At 37.0% G+C, this 18,938-nt stretch overlaps 5 protein-coding genes and 1 pseudogene across 7 annotated transcripts; 1 reads left to right on the forward strand and 5 right to left on the reverse strand.

The window, feature by feature from the left end:
- The first annotated feature begins 1,738 nt into the window (after positions 1 to 1,738).
- LOC18015017 (CTP synthase) lies at positions 1,739 to 5,847 on the forward strand. The gene is made up of 22 exons (XM_006396352.2): positions 1,739 to 1,933; positions 2,196 to 2,275; positions 2,359 to 2,445; positions 2,581 to 2,631; positions 2,718 to 2,835; positions 2,927 to 2,983; positions 3,064 to 3,128; positions 3,226 to 3,309; positions 3,402 to 3,452; positions 3,546 to 3,608; positions 3,714 to 3,760; positions 3,851 to 3,920; positions 4,004 to 4,066; positions 4,190 to 4,279; positions 4,366 to 4,404; positions 4,483 to 4,626; positions 4,761 to 4,838; positions 4,916 to 5,001; positions 5,108 to 5,156; positions 5,256 to 5,336; positions 5,447 to 5,540; positions 5,632 to 5,847. Exons 1-22 carry the CDS (start codon positions 1,816 to 1,818, stop codon positions 5,679 to 5,681), a joined length of 1,665 nt encoding a protein of 554 aa, XP_006396415.1. The 5' UTR covers positions 1,739 to 1,815; the 3' UTR covers positions 5,682 to 5,847.
- A 584-nt stretch (positions 5,848 to 6,431) lies between these two features.
- On the reverse strand, positions 6,432 to 8,173 carry LOC18015018 (annotated as a pseudogene).
- Positions 8,151 to 9,414, reverse strand: LOC112085128 (S-locus-specific glycoprotein S13-like). Its single transcript, XM_024154149.1, has 2 exons — positions 9,049 to 9,414; positions 8,151 to 8,972 (listed from the first exon to the last, which is right to left on the reverse strand). The coding sequence occupies exons 1-2, from the start codon at positions 9,412 to 9,414 to the stop codon at positions 8,151 to 8,153; spliced, it is 1,188 nt and encodes a 395-aa protein (XP_024009917.1).
- Positions 9,415 to 10,862: 1,448 nt separating this feature from the next.
- LOC18014246 (DNA polymerase I B, chloroplastic/mitochondrial) lies at positions 10,863 to 12,099 on the reverse strand. 2 transcript variants are annotated; one of them, XR_002898761.1, is made up of 2 exons: positions 11,660 to 12,058; positions 10,863 to 11,301 (listed from the first exon to the last, which is right to left on the reverse strand). XR_002898761.1 is itself a non-coding variant. In XM_006396354.2 (2 exons), the coding sequence occupies exons 1-2, from the start codon at positions 11,991 to 11,993 to the stop codon at positions 11,112 to 11,114; spliced, it is 339 nt and encodes a 112-aa protein (XP_006396417.2). In that variant the 5' UTR covers positions 11,994 to 12,099; the 3' UTR covers positions 10,863 to 11,111. The 2 variants fall into 2 exon arrangements, 1 of the variants encoding a protein (XP_006396417.2); XM_006396354.2 differs by having other exon boundaries at positions 11,845 to 12,099.
- Positions 12,100 to 12,591: 492 nt separating this feature from the next.
- On the reverse strand, positions 12,592 to 15,484 carry LOC18015177 (probable galacturonosyltransferase-like 6). 2 transcript variants are annotated; one of them, XM_006396355.2, is made up of 2 exons: positions 13,943 to 15,484; positions 12,592 to 12,981 (listed from the first exon to the last, which is right to left on the reverse strand). In XM_006396355.2, the coding sequence occupies exon 1, from the start codon at positions 15,062 to 15,064 to the stop codon at positions 13,982 to 13,984; it is 1,083 nt and encodes a 360-aa protein (XP_006396418.1). In that variant the 5' UTR covers positions 15,065 to 15,484; the 3' UTR covers positions 12,592 to 12,981; positions 13,943 to 13,981. The 2 variants fall into 2 exon arrangements, with proteins under 2 accessions (XP_006396418.1, XP_006396419.1); XM_006396356.2 differs by having other exon boundaries at positions 12,592 to 12,978; positions 13,943 to 15,480.
- Positions 15,485 to 18,151: 2,667 nt separating this feature from the next.
- LOC18015178 lies at positions 18,152 to 18,933 on the reverse strand. The gene is made up of 2 exons (XM_006396357.2): positions 18,772 to 18,933; positions 18,152 to 18,487 (listed from the first exon to the last, which is right to left on the reverse strand). The coding sequence occupies exons 1-2, from the start codon at positions 18,931 to 18,933 to the stop codon at positions 18,305 to 18,307; spliced, it is 345 nt and encodes a 114-aa protein (XP_006396420.1). The 3' UTR covers positions 18,152 to 18,304.
- Between the last annotated feature and the right edge of the window lie 5 nt (positions 18,934 to 18,938).

Consider the following 18,938-nt stretch of genomic DNA (forward strand, 5'->3'; position numbering starts at 1 on the left):
TGCAAATCAGCGGTGAATTTCAAGGGACCTTGCGGCAATACTTCTGAATGCATTGCAGAATCAAAATTAAAAAAGAAACCATTTATCACAAGTCAAATTGACAAGTTCCATTTATCTTCAAATGTGTATACATTTGCACAGATGAGAAATTATTTTTCCATCAACGATCACATTTTGGTAGCTGCATTACGAAGGTTTCCTTTTGAATTTTGATTTTGCAATGCATTCAGAAACACTGCCGTAAGGTCCCTTGAAGTTTACCGTTGATTTGTACTGAAAAGCTTCCACGTCTAATATTTATATCAACAATTGTTGTAGATCAAAAGTTTTCAAATAAAAAATTGGTAATACTAGCACAAAATGTTTGTTGTATTAATTAAACAAAGCTCTAGAATTTTTTTTCTTTCCTTATTGCAAAACCATTTTCTGCAATCAGAAAGAATCAAATATTATTAAAAAAAAAAATCAAGTAACGAATCAAACTAAAAAAATGTTTAGATATTACTTTGAACATAACTCAAAATGAGCGATATGAAAATATAAGAAATCGTGAAAAAAGTAAAAGACCTCATAATTCAGTATAGTCTATAGAAAATTTGCCGGTTTTGTTTGCTAAAAATGAAATCTATTAGTTGTGTAATTGTTGTAACAAGATATTTATGTGTATAGTAATCACATCCTGCAGGTGTATTATATGGTAATCATATCCTCAGATATAAGATAGATATTTATTTATATACATTTTGGCAGCTGCATTCCTAAAATTTGTTTTAAAATTTAATTTTAAAATTTTGGTAAAGTTATAATTGCTTGCTACGTAAATAAAATATGTTTATATATATATTGTTTGGACTACACCGTTAAGAACTATAATTTTGAATTTTGAAAGTGGTAACTCTAATTTATAGACTGTAAGTTTTGTTGTTAATTCTGAATTTTTGAAAAATAATTTTTTGTATGTCTAATTTGAAGTAGTAAAATATTTATCAAATTTAATTTTTGGTATATACTCAATTAATATAACTGTCACTTTTAGAAAAAAGCCCTAACCCATCTAAGTCTCATGGCAAATTTGTTTGTGTCAATCTAGATGTTATTAATTCGAATTGACACTATTAATTCTATAATATAATTAATTTTTCAAAATAAATAAAATATGATAAAATATTGAAAAGGTTTATTCAGTATATTGTTTTTGAATGTATTTGACCGACTAAGTTTTGATGACTTATACACAGTCTTATACAAAGATCCAAATCTAATTACAGCCAAAGTTTATATAGTGGGCTGAATCATAATTTTATTGCTTTAGCTTGCATTTTTGGCAAGTCGAAGGTAGAATTGCAGCAAAAAAAATCCACTTGCAAGATGTATTTGCAGAAAATCCATAATATATTGATCAACAAAACCACCAAATATATTAGAAACACATTTTGATTTAAATAATATTTTTTTAAAAATCAATTGAATTATATGAATAAAATATAAAGTAATAATAAAATACAAATAAAATATTTTAAAATCTCGGAATTATTTTTTCACTAAAATAAAGTCAAATAATAGTTGAAAGTCACTAATTTAAAGTTACAAAAGTTACCTTTTTAATGGTCAAAGTAGTACAATCTCTATCAAGAACCGGTTAAGTATTGATTGGTTATACACGAACCGAACCGAAATAACTGATCACCCCTAAAAGTCCAAATCAGAGACGACAGCTGTTCCGATCCGCCAATAGATTTTTTTGGTGTATAGTTTCCGATCAGGCATTAACACAAACACTTGGCATAGATCGGCGACTGAGAGTAATAGGAAGAGATGAAGTACGTGTTGGTGACTGGAGGAGTGGTGAGTGGCCTTGGCAAAGGCGTTACCGCCAGTAGCATCGGCGTCGTGCTTAAAGCTTGTGGCCTTCGAGTTACCTCCATTAAAATTGGTTAACATCTCTTCTCTCTGGACTTTGGGAATTTCTCATTTCATTTCACAAAAATCAAAAATAAGGAAAACCCTTTTCACTAGAAATAGTAACAATTTGGGTTTCGACAGGAAATCAGATAAAGTTTGAGCCTTTTTTTTTTTTTTTTTCTGTCGTTGTTGTTGATCTTGACTTTGTTAACGATGTATCGATCGTTATATATATCTCTATCGTCTCTTAGACTTTGTTAACGTGCTTTCACTCTCTCGTTCAAATCATACAGATCCGTATTTGAACACTGATGCTGGTACTATGTCCCCTTTTGAGCATGGAGAGGTTTTTGTACTCGATGATGGTGGAGAGGTTTTCTTCTCACTTTTTCTTTTTTTACATCTTCTTCTTTACATTTGTTCACAAAGCATCTTGTTCTCTGTCTTCTGTCTAAGGTCGACCTTGACTTGGGGAACTATGAAAGATTTCTCGATGTGACACTAACCAAAGACAACAACATAACCACTGGGAAGATATATCAGGTACTTATTTATTTGGTAGAGCATTGTAGTATGCTGTTAACTTTCCATCCATAGTCACACACTTCATAAGCTGACTATATTAGTCATTTTTTGGCCTTCGTGATAACGTTTTACCGTTTTTTTCTTTCTCACTAGTCTGTTCTTGAGAAGGAACGAAAAGGCGACTACCTAGGGAAGACTGTTCAGGTAAAAAGTGTGTGTTGGTGGATTAGTTCATTGTGCTTTGGTTTTATAGTCAGCTTATGTGTTTTTCGGTCGAAATCGGCTTTTAGGTAGTCCCACACATTACAGATGAAATCAAGAATTGGATTGAGTCAGTCTCTCTGATTCCTGTGGATGGAAAGGAAGGCCAAGCCGATGTTTGTGTTATTGAGCTGGGAGGAACTGTTGGTAAGAGCTATTGGCGATGCTATTCATATCTGGTTTTCGTTTACTAAATCACGGTTCCCTATTTACATTTTTTTTTTACCGCTTATGATAGGTGACATTGAATCAATGCCTTTTATCGAGGCCTTGAGACAATTATCATTCTCGGTTGGTAAGCCTGTGAATCCTCCTGTTCTTTCTGTGCTTCTCTACTTTATTCTTATTGATGTTGCTTCATCTTTCACTTGCTAGGACAAGAAAATTTCTGCCTTATTCATGTGAGCTTGATTCCTGTTCTGGGTGTTGTTGGGGAGCAGGTAGAATAATTCCTTGCTTAGACATGTGCTTAATCACTGGAATAATACTTTGTATCCCCATAATGGGACTAAACTTCGTATCTATTCCTTCATGCAGAAAACAAAGCCAACCCAACACAGTGTCCGAGATCTAAGAGCTTTGGGATTGACTCCTCACTTTTTGGCATGTCGCTCTGCTCAGGTATCGCTTCAAAATTTGCATACCTTGGGAAAATATGAACTCTCACAGTTACTGCAGAGTCTTGACATGCCTTAAATATACTTTTCCTGCAGCCATTACTGGAAGCTACAAAGACAAAATTGTCTCAGTTTTGTCATGTTTCGGTAAAACTTATCTGAAGTCTACGTTGTGGATTTACTTACCTGATGTGTATCTGACGCAGTTGGGATTTCATAACACTTGCTGATTTTTTTCAGGCTGATAATATTCTCAATATCCATGATGTTCCTAACATTTGGCATATTCCTCTCCTACTCCGAGTAAGTTGGATGCTTTTTTGGCTCTTCCAAAGAGACGAAAAATAAATATTGAGATATGAGTTTTGTTATTGGAGAAGTACTTTTTCATGTGCGCTCCTGCTGCAGAACCAAAACGCCCACCAGTCGATTCTTAAGCAACTGAATCTAATCGGGTTAGTCTCATTTCTTATGGTGTTTATTGCTTCGATATCAAAAGTGAACAGTGAACACTTTCAGCGTAACACAAAACTCATCTCTTTCAGCGTTGCAACAGCACCTGATCTGGATAGCTGGACTAAGATGGCTGAGACTTTTGATAACTTGACAAATCATGTGAGTATTTGCTGGCCAGAACACCTTTGTTTTAGAGCCTTTGATTTTCTTATTCAAATAGATTGTTCCTCTGTTATGCACAGGTCAGCATTGCTGTGGTTGGAAAGTACGTTGGTCAAACGGATTCTTATTTGTCAGTTGTTAAGGTAAACTTAGAAAGAAAGAAAAAAGGAATTTTTTAGATTGTCTTCTAAAAATTGAATTTCTAGCGCATTTGGTTTGGTTTTTTTTTTTTCTTTCTTATTTTCATATTTTCCACTTCGTCGCAGGCCCTTCTTCATGCCTGCATTGCATGTTCATTGAAGCCACAGATCGAATGGATTGCAGCTTCAGATCTTGAAGACGAAAGTGAAAACTCGGTATTCATCTTCTTGAATCTTTCCGATCAAAAGTTTTATGCTATACTACCACTATCTTCGATTTAAGCATCACTTCTCCTTTGCAGACTCCGGAAGCACATGCTACTGCTTGGAAGAGTTTAAAGGTGAGAATTTCTGTCACTTTTCAAAAAAAAAGGAGACATTCTTTGCCGACAATATAGTCTCTGTTTTTTTTTTCGCAGAGCGCAGAATGCATTCTACTTCCTGGTGGAGATCATGGCGTGAGTGGAATGATTTTAGCAGCAAAATACGCTAGAGAGAACAAAATTCCTTATCTTGGGATCTGCTTGGGGATGCAAATAGCAGTGATCGAGTTTGCCAGATCTGTAAGAAACTTCTTTCAAACTCTGAAATACAGCTTGCTCTGTTCCATTTCCCTCCCTAAAACCAATTTAGCTCTCTTCTTCTTCTCCTTCTTCTTCATCTTCTTCTTCTTCTAAATCTCTGACATTGGTTTCAGGTTTTGGGTTTGGAAAGAGCAAATAGTACCGAGTTTGATGCTCAGACACCTGACCCTGTTGTTATATTCATGCCAGAAGTATGTATTCCGAACATGAAAATCTACCAATGGAGTCCGTTCATTCTCTCATTCATTTTTTATTTACATTACCACAGAGCTCAAGAGCGCATATGGGAAGTACAATGAGATTAGGATCCCGAAGAACGCATTTACAGACCCGAGACTGTCTCACTTCAAAACTGTAAACATAACTACATTTATCTTTGCTGTTTCCTTGAGATTCCTTTGTAGCTTTCAGTTCATGATCTAAAGACTACAACTTGTTTTGCTCTGGGCAATTTTACCAGGTACGGCGATGTTTGTTATGTAGACGAAAGGCATAGGAACCGTTACCAGGTTGGTTTTTCATTTCAGGTGGATCCTTAAATATTCTACTCACAGTATTGATCACAATGATGTGAAACAAAAAAAGCTGTTTTTATTTGATGATGTTAGGTGAATCCAGAAGTAGCTCAAGTACTTGAAGAAGCTGGTTTAAGGCTTATGGGCAAAGATGATACAGGGAAACGAGTTGAGGTATAGGAAAAAAAGAAAAACATCAATAGGCACAAGTGATTTTGGTCTGGTCTGGTCTGGTCTGGTCTGGTCTGGTCTCTCTTTGCAGCATCTGTTTTTGTTTTTAACAGGTGGTTGAGTTTCATGATCATCCGTTCTATGTTGGAGTTCAGTTTCATCCAGAGTTTAAGTCAAGACCCACTAGACCTTCTCCTCTGTTTCTAGGCAAGTCTTGTTCGTTTCAATGACATTTTTGTCAGACAGACATCTTTAAAACTCACTAGATTTGTTGTAAACTGTAATGGGAATTTTACAGGGTTTATAATGGCTGCGAGGAAGCTTCTTCAGGCCCATTTAAGCAATTGAGTCGAATCTCAAACTCTTCACTGTCATTTATTTACTCTTTTTGACCGACGCTAATTAGAGAGGAATACTTCGGGGAACAGGCCATGTATAACTGATGCTACAAGAGGAACATAAGCCCTTAACCAAATCAATCTCTCTACTTTGGTAAATAGTTTTTCTTTTTTAACGAGGGGGGACACAAATACAAGTATCTGTGCACAAAATTATTTATAAGAGAAGAAAAAAATTAATGATAAATTAAACAATCAAAATCTCATCCACATGAATAACCTAACTCTGTTTTTTTTCTTTCTCCCCAATAAAAATGATCCAACCCGTCGGCAAACCACACATTAAAATAAACAAAAAATATTCCCACATCTCTCATTTTGTGTAACCGGTTTGGATTAACCGCCCTAAGCCAAACCCATTTTACCGGCAAGGGTTTTCCATCTTATACAACAAAAGCTACCTTTGATTTTCTTCAAAAACCGAACCAAGCACAATATATATCTCCAGATACTACCAGTACCAAGCACAATATATCTCCAAATACCAAGTCCTTTAGTCGCCAGACAGACCGTCACCAATATATTTAGATAACAACACACTAATTAGATGTGTTAATAGTAGTAATACCTAAATACTGACTCAATTTGGAAGACAAAGGAGTAAGTTTGTTTTGTTTCATAGTTATATTTAATTGTAAATTAAAATAAAGCATCATCGACCGTTGATGGTAGTGAAAGTAACTTGATTGATTGATGCAGATTGAGTGTGCCCAATGGATTGAATCGCTCGACCCACTGAAGACGATGAAGCAGCTGGATCAGCGAGAAGTCTGGCGTAGTAGTAGTTAGGCTCTTGTGGGACAGGAATATCGGCTGTCCTGCTATTTAGCATTACCACCAACACCTCGGTGCTTGGTCTATTCTCAGCTTCATCTTGAACACAACATAGACCGATCTGTGTGCATCTTAAAACTTCCTCTTCCACTAATGAATCGTCTTTGAAGTTAGGATCAACTAGGTCGAGACCGTTGCCCTCATTCCATCTTCTCCACACCTGTTACATAAAATTATATCGATCAGTGCTTCTTTTTTAGAAAAGATATCAAAATTTGTATTTGGTGTATGATTGATTGATTGATTGATTGATTCTTACAAAGCTGAGAAGGCTGTCGCCAGGGTGTGAGGTACAAAACTTGGCGTTTTGTTGTCCGGTACAAGGATCATTACCCCAAGGCTGAAGACATCGCTTTTCTCCGAAATTGTATTAGACATGGCGTATTCCTCGGACATGTACCCACTGTGATTGTAATGAGTAAATTAAAAAAGACTGAATGAGAATATGAGAGATCATATATATATATGAGAACTCTTCTAATTCTATTTTTTAAGGGAAAAATATTGTTGTTTCGATGTCTTACTAAGTTCCCATAAGTGTCTGCGTATGTGCTTCCGTCGTTCCACTTCCCAAAATCTTTGCCATCCCAAAGTCAGATATCTTTGAAGTCAGATTTTTATCCAGCAGAATGTTGCTGGGCTTCAAGTCCCTGTGGATTATGGGACTGTCTCTAAAATTGTGCAGATACGAAAGTCCTCTTGTAATCTCACGGATGATACGGAACCGATTTTCCCAGTTCAGTAATCGGCTTCGAGCCTCATCTACACACAAACCAAATCGAATTAGAAAAGAGGTTGAAAAACAAAATATAAAAGGAAATGGAGGAGGGAGGCCACTGACTGAAGAGATAGCGATTCAAGCTAGAGTTTTCTAAAAACTCGTACACTAAGATCCTCTCATCCCCTTCGCAGCAACATCCTTGAAGCCGGACAAGGTTTTTGTGCAAAACGTTTAAAATTGTTCGAACCTCGTTCTTGAACTCTTCTATCCTTTGAGACGAATCTGTGGATAACCTTTTAACCGCCGTTCCGTTTGGTAATAATGGCTGTAACCACATTATTATACAAATACAATATAGAGTTTGATTAACATAGAGATTCTTACCTTATACACGATACCGAAACCACCTCGGCCGAGGAGTATGTTGGAAGGAGAAAAATTATTTGTCGCCTCCACAATCATTGCAAAGTCCATGAAGGTAAATCGATCTTCTCCGGTTATTTCGCTAATCATAATTTCTGTTTGATTTGGTCCTAGGCATATATAAAATAATAATGACTAATATAAGAATGCTACCAAATCAAACAGAAATCGAAACTGATCAGATTGTTCTACCTTGAGGAGGAGGAGTTGGTGCTGCGCTTCTTTTCATTCGTTTCCAGAAGCAGAAGCAAAAGAGGATGAATATTACGATTCCACCGACGATGATGGTTTATGATCCAAGGCTTCAAAGACTTTTCTGGACTTGTTTCTTTAGCAGGTTCTGGAACAAGACATATATATATCGGATGAAGATCATGAGGCAGTAGTTAAGTTGAAATTTCATGTAATATATATATAGTTCTTATCTTATATATGTGACGACTAACCAAGATCCTTTGCTGCCACTCTGACATAAAGTTGTTGACCACCAAAACCAGAGTACTTTTGCATATCGTCGAGTTCACCGGTCCAATACACACAATAGGAATTGTTTAGCTTTTCCACAAGGGCAAATGCAGTGCAGGCACAATCACTGTGGCAGAATTGCTTACAAGTCTCAAAGCCATCTAACTGGTATTGATCAAAATGTCTTTCCGGCAGCTTCATGTTTTTTAGTAGCAGATACTTACTGTCATTGCAATTGAAAGCTCTACTCCTCACACACCCACCTGAAGGCTCCGTCTTTTGATGGAAACCTTGAATACAGCTACACATGGGTGCCTTGTTGGTGGTGGAACAGAAGCTATAGGATCCACACGTCCTGTAATTTCCTGCAACATCACGCAAATACCCGTGGCAGTCATCTTTGGAAAGCGACCAAGAAGCTTTCGATACACGGGATTTCAAATCCCAAGTATATACGCCAATGCTCTCCTCTTGGTTAGCTTCCAAGGTTAGCCTCGAGTGGTTCCCAAGGTAGTTCGTCATTACCAGCAAGGTTTCATTCTCTATTTCCAGTATCGGTGGCATATCACCAAAACTGTATCCATTCCACACAATGCTCCAGTTCTTCGCTGACAATGGATGTCCTAGAGAAATCGCAACAACCGCGCTGTAGAAGTCATCTTCAAATCTCAACGAAAGGTACCCACTTGACGGATCAGTTTGATTTTTCCAGGGTTTAAGGACTTTTCGGCTTCCTGTTTTGGGATCATATCCTAGCCTCATGTTTGGTAACAGTGTGTCTGTTGGATTGTCGAAGCTCTGCCACAAGTATCCTTTTTTTTGCGTCGTTGGAGTCCCTCACGACGAGGTTGCCGGTATCTTGGAGTTGTACTACCATCTGTGAGTTCACATCTCCTCCTCCTGTCAGATTCGCCGACCACACAGTTTTATTACCTTGACCGATCAAGACGAGGTCGTTGTTGGAGAACGTGAGGGTTCCCATTGGTGTGGTGAGAGCGTTGTCTCTGTTGGCGACCCATAAACAGGTTCTTTTAGGGTCTTGAGCTAACCAAATCCCCAGATACCACCTAGAAATAAACACATTTGGCTGCACAAACCCTAACTCGAAGACGTTTGTCGGAGACGGAAACGTCTCGTTCCTTTCAAGCTTCAAGATAAACGATTCAACACAGGAAGACTGTAGAAGAAGAAGAAGAAGAACAACAAGTGAATAAACGCAGAACATCGAATCACTCTTCATCTCTCAATTCTCTCAAAATTCAGGAGCTGGGAATTTCTGCTGGGAATTTCTCACAATTAGGAAAGCACTTTTTACTATAAATGGTAATTGGCATTTCGATAGGGATATCTGATACTGTTTGAGCCTTTTTTTTTTTTTTTGTTCTTGTTGATCTTGATTTTTTGACCGTTGTATCAATCCTATCTCTAGACTTTGTTAACGTTCTTACACACTCTCTCTCTCGTTCAAATCATACAGATCCATATTTGAACGCCTGATGTTGGTACTATGTCCCCTTTTGAGCATGGAGAGGTTTTTGTACTCGATGATGGTGGAGAGGTTTTCTTCTCACTTTCTCTTGTTTTACACCTTCTTACATTTGTTCATAAAACATCTTGTTGCCATAGAATGGCTGCATTGCATATCGCCGATTCTCTGTCTTCTGTCTAAGGTCGATCTTGATTTGGGGAACTATGAAAGATTTCTCCAAGTGACACTAACCAAAGACAATAACTTAACCACTGGTTCCTGGATGTGGCGTGAGCGGAATGGTTTTAGCAGCAAGATACGCTAGAGAGAACAAAATTCCTTATCGTGGGATCTGCTTGGGGATGCAAATAGCAGTAACTCAGTTTGCCAGATCTTTAAGAAACTTCTTTCAAACTCTGAAATACAACTTGCTCTGTTCCATTTCCCTCCCTAAAACCAATTTAGCTCTCTTCTTCTTCTTCTTCTTCTTCTAAATCTAAATCTATGACATTGGTTTCAGGTTTTGGGTTTGGAAAGAGAAAATAGCACTGAGTTTGATGCTCAGACACCTGACCCTGTTGTTATATTCATGCCACAAGTATGTATTCCGAACATGAAAACCTATCAATGGAGTCCGTTCATTCTCTCATTCATTTTTATTTTTTTGAATTACCACAGGGCAAGGACGCATATGGGAAGTACAATGAGAGTAGGATCCCCAAAAACGCATTTACGAGTTGAGGTATGGGACAAAAAAAAAACATCAATAGGCATAATCGTTTTTGGTCTGGTCTGGTCTCTCTCTGCATCATCTGTTTCTGTTTCAACAGGTGATTGAGCTTCATGATCATCCGTTCTATGTTGGATTTCAATTTCATCCAGAGTTCAAGTCTAGACCCACTAGACCTTCTCCTCTGTTTCTAGGCAAGTCTTGTTCTTTTCAAAAACACTTTTGTCACAATTCTCAGACAAATCTTTAAAAACTCGCTAGATTTGTAAACTCTAGCATGTTCATTAGTGAACCCCATGAGGGGTTCTTAACAAATTTTTTAATAGTAAATATTGATTATTTAAAAATTTAGAACCTCATGAGTTTTTTCACCTCCAATGGTGAACCTCATTAGAGGTTCTTAAAAATGTTTGCATAAATTTGATTTTTGTTTCCCATTAGTACACATTTGTGTATTTTTCATTACAAACTCTTCAAAACCGATACTATGCTCTTAAAAATGTTTGTATAAAATTTGATTATCACAGGTGTTTCATTCTTTACATCAATTGTGTACACCTAAAGAATCGATAAGCAGAGAACAAAAGAAACATTACAAGAAGCGTCTATAAGTCAAGTGCATTAGCATTTCATTGCTTTGTGAATAACAATGTAACAGCAAACACATGACCACATACCTCTGTATGGCAAGCATGGACAAGATTTCCATATTGATTGACTTCCTCCTTCCTCCAAACACTTACACAGCTCCAGCTTGTTTCACAGTTGGTGGAACCATTCTCGCCAAGTTGGATCCTATATTAAGTTTCCACTCTCCACTAAAGTCAACAGTAAAAGACCGTTGATGACCCGAATGCTGACACCCGTTGGAATCACCAGGAGCTGTAGCAGTGGAATATCCAGCACTTCCCTTTGTGATAGCTATTTTTCTGCAAACCATAAGCACCCCAAAAAATGGTATCAACACAAAGAGAACACCTTCAAGCTCGGATTAATAACTAACAAGCTCTAACTTTTGAACACATCGCTCTAGTAAACCAAAAGATTAATCAAGCAGACTCCTAACTAGCTTTAACATTTACAGGAACAAAAAAAGTCGCAGCTAACACAATTTTACAAGCTTCTTCAATTATTCCAAAACGTGAATCATCACTGTCAAACTAGCAACAAACTAACTAAACAGATCAATTGGCAAATAAATAAGCTGACTTTCGATGAACCATTCAACTAAACTTCAACAAGAGCACAAAAATGAGAGAAAACAGAAGGAAAAAAAAAACTGTGAACCTGCAAAGGATTCTACGGCGAGGCACCAGAAACCAAAGGATGGAAGAAGAAACGCGAGGACGGCGCGAAACCCAGAAAGAAGAAGGAGAAAAGTGGCGGAAATTCGAAACTAGAAACAGAGGAATCGCTAAACACAAAAATCAATCGCTTTGGAAATTTGGCATTTGATCGAAGCGAGAAAGCACCTCAATGGCCCTGGAAGGGAGCAACCACTCGTCTGGAATCTTGAGGGCTTGTACAACTGATTCGGAGTCTTCTTTTCCCCAATTTGTCTTCGATTTGCTCCGATATTGGTCTGGATTGAAGTCGCCGTTACAGAAAATATCGTCAACATGAAAGCTGGAGAAGGAAAATGGTCGGGATTTTTTGCTCGACATTGGAGAGAGAACGCCGCTAAATTTTTTTTTGCCCTAAACCAATACAAGCCTGCCACGTCTCGTAAGGATAAACATGCTCTAAGGATCGATCCATAGATATTGAGCTTTTTAAAAAATTTTAAAACCCAAAAAATACTTAACAAACCCATTCTAAAACCCTTATGAACCCTCAATGGACCAGGTCTAATGGGAATTTTACAGGGTTTATATTGGCTGCGAGGAAGCTTCTTCAGGCCCATTTAAGCAATTGAGTCGAAGCTCAAACTCTTGATCATTAGCATTATATATTATTTTGTAAATAAGAATAAGTCGACATTTGATACTTTGCCGTTGTCATAAGCCTTCAAGTAAAATGCATTACTACTTATTTACTGACAAGGTGTGAATAAACAAAGGTGGGTGATTCTATGTTAAATGCAAAATCTCATTTTTTTTTATAGAACAATAAAAATATCTATTTAGACAAATCTATTTAATCATTTGGGGAACAGGTCATGTGTAACTGATGCTACAAGAGGAACATAAGCCATTAACCAAATCAATCTTTCTAGCTACTTGGGTAAATAGTTTTTCCTTTTTTAATGAGGGGACACAAATACAAGTATCTGCACAGAAATACCAAAAAAAAAATTATAAGAAGAGAAATAAAAATTAATGATAAAAACAACAAAATCTCATCCACATGAATAACCTAACTCTGGTTTTTTCTTTCTCCCCAACAAAAATGATCCAACCCGCCGGCAAACCACACATTAAAATAAATAAAAAATATTCCCACATCTCATTTTGTGTCACCGGTTTTGATTAACCGCCCTAAACCAAACCCATTTTACCGGCAAGGGTTTTCATCTTCTACAACAAAAGCTACCTTTGATTTTCTTCCAAACCGAACCGACCAAGATCGATGAGACCTCCTCTACTCTCCTCATATAGCACCATCGGCTGCTTTAAAACAATCAGAAAGTAAATTTACATTCCTCCTTTTTTTAAGACCTTACAAAATAAATATCTAATGATCAGATACTTAAAAAAACAAAAAAAAATCTGATGATCAGAATCAGACCCACATGTGATTAGAACATAACCAGCTGGCTCAAGCTAATCAATGGTTGGATTCTAAGAGCCATTGTCACCTACGATGGGGTCCGAAAAGAATCGGTCCCCTTTGCTTTTTCGACATTTTTATAAAGAACAAAAGAGAAGGTGGGGTCAAACATATTTTTAGATGCCAACACAAAGAACAAAGAGACCAATTCTTGGAGCTCTAATTAGCTGTGTTAATAGTGATGGTGAATAGAACATTGTTCACACGTCTCCCTACTAACTCTTTTCTCTTAATCTTATGATTCATTCTAATTAGTAGTTAAACACCCCACTCTTAAAACAAAGATATGATAATACCAAGCACAATACATCTCTAAACACCAGAAACTTAAAAAGTCCTTCAATCGCCAGACAGAGAGTCAACTAATACCCAGATGAGACTAAAGATGACTTACCTCTGAGCTAACAACATCTCATATACAATTGTGCAAAAACAACAATGCTCAAATATAATTTGTGCTACTGTGTTTTTTTTTCTGGATGAACAATCATCAGACCCTAGTAGGAGGAGCCACTCATTTGCCATTTGATGAAGGCAACCAACCTAGTGGCACACTGTACATATCACATCCACCGACATAACAAAGAGACATTCTAACGTTACAAACAATCTAGAGCTTCCCTGGAGACCCTCGTATAATATCAAAGTGAGAGACTCCTCCAAAGTAATGAAGAAAGCAGGTTTTCAAGAATTTAAAGTCAGTGATTAGTGTGGTTCAACTACTGACGAACAAACAAAAACCAAAACTATTAACTTAGACTGAAAATGAAAAAACAGAGTAGTTTGTGTTGAGAATATTACCGGCGACGGCGAAAACCCAGCTAGAGTTGTGGCGTCAAGTCAATGCGAGTGTCGATACAAGTCGTAAGGCGTCCATAGAGCGTCTAAAGGACAGGGTCGTTTCGAATCGAGCCTTAGCCATGGCTTGCCACTACCAGACCAATGAAGCAAACTCACTGGACCAGGATGCAAATCACGACAGCTTCCTCTAACATTGTCCCCACCGAGCCCGTGCTGGTTCCACCGGTGTGAAATCGGGGCCACGTGACCGGCGAAAACCAGAAGAAACGGTGGGAGCGACCCGAGCTCGTAGATCCGCTCGGTTTTCTGAATCTCCATCCATTTCTCGATGCGTCTCGTGTACCCAGCTCGTCTCCATTTCTTTAGATCTATCACCATCACGCCTGTGTTGAAGTAACAAGGGTTCCTCCCTCGAAACGTGCCGGAGAATCTCTCGTCGGACCAGAATCCTCCGGTGAAGTATTTGGTGAAATTCGCGTGGCAGTACTCCGGAGCTCCGATTATCCTCGACCCTAGACCGGTTTTCCAGAGCTTCGCGATGTCGTCGACGACGACGAGATCCGAATCCAGGTATATGACCCGGTTTACGCAGGGCTCGAGCAGATCCGCGAGGTAATTTCTGGCGTAATTCAACGGCTGCTCCAGAGCTTGTCTCACGGAGGAGGATATCAAACCACGGACGGTCTCAGGGGCAAAATAGTAAACGTTGAATTTCAATTCCGGGAAAGTCGATCTCACCAGCGACTCTAGGTTTGTCTCGGAGACGATGAAGTGGAAGAAGACGCTCTCGGGGCACATCGAGTGCTGAAGGATGGAATTGACGGCTGCGATTGAGCCACGAAGGTACTCGACGTCGAGTGTGATCGCCACGTGGACCAATGAGGGGCTGCAGATCCCGGATTCTGCGCCGGAGGAGACACATTCGTCGGCATTGCGAAACACCGGGGATTTCCTGAAGGATGATAACAAACTCCGATCCGATGGCGGCGTCGGTCGGAGGTAAGCGTCGAGATGCGACGACCGGATCGCCGCCGCCGGTGGAAACGACTGAAGCGACGGAGATAAGACGATCACTGCCATCGCGGCGGAGAAAAATCCAGAAAATCTCGTAATCCAAAGCATTTCGAGAATCGCTGATTGATTCCCACAAAATCCGAATCGAAATCAACGAAATACACACAACACCACACAAACAAAAAAATCACGAGATTATTTCAATGCAGAAACCCCGAAAATTTATCCTGAAAAACAACCACAAGAGTCTTTTTCCTTTGAGAGAGAAGGAGAAGAAGAAGATTCCATGAGACAACGAATCTAGGCGCAGAGGGCGCAGGATAAGATAAACGGAGAGGCGCAGGATAAGAAATTAGAGAAGCACCGTGCGCCGACTCTAAATCCTCCCTTCTCTCCTTCTCTGCTCGGAGCTCGCAGAAGAAGAAGACGACGACGATGAGAGAGAGAGAGAATCGACGATGGTTTAATTCTCTTTATAATATATATTTCTTATAAATAAAACGAGTGAGAAGTGAATGCACACTTTTTTTAATTGTATATTGATTGCATCAGTATTTAAGCTTTTGTTATTGATTATCTTATGTCAAGTGTGGCGTATTTTATACGATTTAATGAAACAACAAATAAATTTGTGTAAGTGTTGCGATTACAGAGATAGAAAGACCAGTTGTCATTGTATTTCCCTCTCACTATTTAATGAATGAAATAGGTGTTAAAAAAAAACAGCTGTCATTGTCTATCTTCTATAATTTCTGTTATTAACAACATTATTAATATTTAAAAACGCCAGGACTAATTTTTTTTTATTTTTTTATCTTATACTATTGAATGTATGGTTTGTTTGAGAAAGTAACAATATTTTTTCCCCTATATTATAGAGTATACAGAGATTTTAAATATTTATAGATAGAAACAAAGAAATTTTAGAGGGAAATGGAATCTCGCTTTCAACTTCAAAAATGGTAGTTAAGTTTTTGGTTTAGAGATAACAAAATAGTTATGTTTTGCTTTTGCATGCTAATATCAAGACAAAATCATGCATGTACTCAATAAATTGTTGATACTTCAATGTAATTAATTAGTTGAGATAGAGTATTTAATTTTTTGGGTGATTTCTACATGAATGCATTCACTAAATATATACAGTATAATGGATTTTGTTAAATGCTAAATTACAAAATATCTATTTTTAATACTCTCTCCGTTTCATAAATAGTATTATTCTGACATTTTTTACACATATTAAAAAAATTATTAAAAGTACAATTTTATCCTTTATTAATACATTAAATAATTTATTTTTATCTAATAAATATATTAAATTAATAGGATTAAAACTGAAATATTATTTAAAATTTTGCATTAAAAATATAAAATAATACTTTTTGTGAAAAAAAAATAAAACCTTAAAACGACACTCTTTGTAAAACGGAGAGAGTATACTGTAAATTGAATATAATGAAAGCAATTTCACCAAAAAAATATAATTAAGTATGAAAAAAAAATCTAAATCTAAACAAAGTAAAAACAGATACAGGGGTTATTAACAAACGAAAAAATCATTTTATGATTCCATAACTTCTTCTTATCAATACATAATTAGTTATATCAAATTGCAACTTATATTCCGTAATTTCATTGTTGATCCATTAACAAAATATATTGACTAGTTACGTTTTTTTAATACAATCACTTAATTATCTCACAATATTCAATGTGGGTCCCCTTATCTACGTTAATACGTCGTCGGTTAGTCTGACACAAGCGACACGACCAATGCGAATCTTAAATTTTCCTTTGCTATGTAAACTCTTACACGTACGTTAACGTACCCTTAATAGACAAAATTTAATTTTTTTTTTTTACGTTCTCTAAATGTAATCAAAAGAACCATTAATAATTCACCACGTTTCTATGTCAAATACAACAAAGTAAAAGCAATCGACTACTTTTTTTTCGTTAACATTACTCAAGTACTCACATTTATTACTAAATGAAAATAAAGAGCAATAGATTAAAAAAACTAAAAATTTGAAATACGGTTTAATTTTGAGATTAGTTTATGAAAATATATATATATATATATGTTTTTTTTATAAAAAAAATCATTGTGAAATGTGCTTTTGGTCTTTAAAAGCACATGTGCAACAGTCCGTACGGTCTACGCTTCAGAACCACATAGGCCCATTACAGAATACAGACCAGGCTGGCTTCCACGACCATCACTCGGGTACTGACTCGGATTCTCACTCAGTTTCTGTCTCGTGGGACCCGACTCATTTTCTTTTCATTCAAGAAATGAGATTAAGACGGAACCTATGATCAGAAGAACTATTCAAGTGCTATTGTTATGATAAATGCTAGAGACCAGTTCTTCAATTGAAATATGAGATCAATGTTCAAGACAGATGAAGAAATGAGACTCTAGAATGTTAACTGCACATAATGTTATCATAAGAAGGAATACGTTGAAAAAAAAGTAATACTAAGGAATAATTATTCCCTATAACTCACATGTAAATATATCACGAGTTTTGTTTCGTAATTAAGTGTCAACGGTGGGACTATTTGTCTCGTTGTTGTCGAGGTTATTAGCAATATTGATTGACGATATATATTGTTGTTTGTCTTACAGTCTTCCTTGACGACTCAAGATCTATAATTTTTTAATAAATAAAACTATGTTGTTGAGCCGACAACTAAGTAACAAACAGATTTAATCGTCAAAATCGTCTATAAAGTGAACGATTACGAAACGAACATGATGATTTCGTTGTTGGTCACTGTTGCTGTTTATTGACGAGCGGTCCATTAATTACTCAGTTTGCAAATGAACACATCCTGTTTTCTGAGATAATTCTAATAGTAGTTTTTTAAATGTGGAAGAAAGAGAGAACACAAAAGTCTTGTGATTTTTTTTATTAAATGTTTTTTTTTTTTAATTGATTGTTGGCCCCAAAAAGGTTTCTTCTTATAATATTTTCGACTCATCAGTCATCAATAGCAACTTTGGAATGTGATTCTCTTTAAATTTATAGCTTGTGGGGATAGCACAGAAGGCATCTGTGAAGAACCTATTTAAAAGCCTTTTTGGACCATGTGAAAACTGTAATCTATGCTCGAATCAAATCTATACTTAGAACACATAAACTCAAAATACGAAGACACAACACATTTGGTAAACAGAGTAAAATAGTTTCTTGAATCCCAAGAAAACAGAAAGATCTATTTATTCATTATTATTGTCAATGTTAATCAAAAGTAATCATTTCTGCCTTCAGTTTACAATGTCTTATCTAAGCGGGGAAAGCGGCTAAAGGCAGCGGCTAAGGCGTTTGGTGCTTTTAATTAGTTTCGTTTCTGTTGGAGATTGGGATCCGCGGGTAGACCAACAGGAGTAGACTCGAGCTTGTGTGAAGTAGCTCGTGGATTCTTCGGAGGCGAAAGCGGTTCCTTTTCAAAACCGGGTGGTCGAATCTCCGGTACATTCTCATCCGCCGGAGTCTTAGGATTCGCTACATCATCCAAACCCTACAACAACAACAAAAACATATATATATATATATATTACAATGTAAGAATCTGGTTGGTTAATTGGGTCAGTATAGTTTTAGATCGGTAACAACTAGTAGGGCTTATTAGTTTTCAAAGCATGATTAGAAAAGAAAAGAAAAAGTGTAGATGTTGTATATGCTGTAGAAAAGTTATTACACATCCTAAGTTGGGAGTGAGTCTTGTGACAATGTAAAATCGAACTAAAACGTTGTAATTAATGACAGGAAAAAAAGATAAGGTAAGTAAAAGATGGAAGATACTTCGGGGTCTGTTGGGAAAAGACTAGGCTCGTCTCCATCGTTACGAGCATGAATCTCTGGATCAGCGGTTCGACCAGAAGAAGAAGAAGATAGTCTCTTGGCTAGAAGACGACGACCGAGAGATGAACGTGCCGCTGCGGTAAATGCTTGTGAAGACAGCATTATTC

The sequence above is a fragment of the Eutrema salsugineum genome, unplaced genomic scaffold (genome assembly GCF_000478725.1).
Source record: "Eutrema salsugineum unplaced genomic scaffold, Eutsalg1_0 scaffold_3, whole genome shotgun sequence".
Classification (NCBI taxonomy): Eukaryota; Viridiplantae; Streptophyta; class Magnoliopsida; order Brassicales; family Brassicaceae; genus Eutrema; species Eutrema salsugineum.

Bases quoted from the DNA above. Each gene is read 5' to 3' on its own strand.
- LOC18015017 (XM_006396352.2), top strand. From the start codon at position 1,816: ATGAAGTACGTGTTGGTGACTGGAGGAGTGGTGAGTGGCCTTGGCAAA. The intron at 3,921-4,003 runs GTGAGTATTTGC...TGTTATGCACAG, and splicing joins TTGATAACTTGACAAATCAT to GTCAGCATTGCTGTGGTTGG. The intron at 4,405-4,482 runs GTGAGAATTTCT...TTTTTTTCGCAG, and splicing joins CTGCTTGGAAGAGTTTAAAG to AGCGCAGAATGCATTCTACT.
- LOC112085128 (XM_024154149.1), bottom strand. From the start codon at position 9,414: ATGAAGAGTGATTCGATGTTCTGCGTTTATTCACTTGTTGTTCTTCTT. The intron at 8,973-9,048 runs GTAGTACAACTC...TACTTGTGGCAG, and splicing joins GAGATGTGAACTCACAGATG to AGCTTCGACAATCCAACAGA.
- LOC18014246 (XM_006396354.2), bottom strand. From the start codon at position 11,993: ATGTTGACGATATTTTCTGTAACGGCGACTTCAATCCAGACCAATATC. The intron at 11,302-11,844 runs GTGCTTTCTCGC...TATGGTTTGCAG, and splicing joins TCCCTTCCAGGGCCATTGAG to AAAAATAGCTATCACAAAGG.
- LOC18015177 (XM_006396355.2), bottom strand. From the start codon at position 15,064: ATGCTTTGGATTACGAGATTTTCTGGATTTTTCTCCGCCGCGATGGCA.
- LOC18015178 (XM_006396357.2), bottom strand. From the start codon at position 18,933: ATGCTGTCTTCACAAGCATTTACCGCAGCGGCACGTTCATCTCTCGGT. The intron at 18,488-18,771 runs GTATCTTCCATC...TTGTTGTTGTAG, and splicing joins TTTTCCCAACAGACCCCGAA to GGTTTGGATGATGTAGCGAA.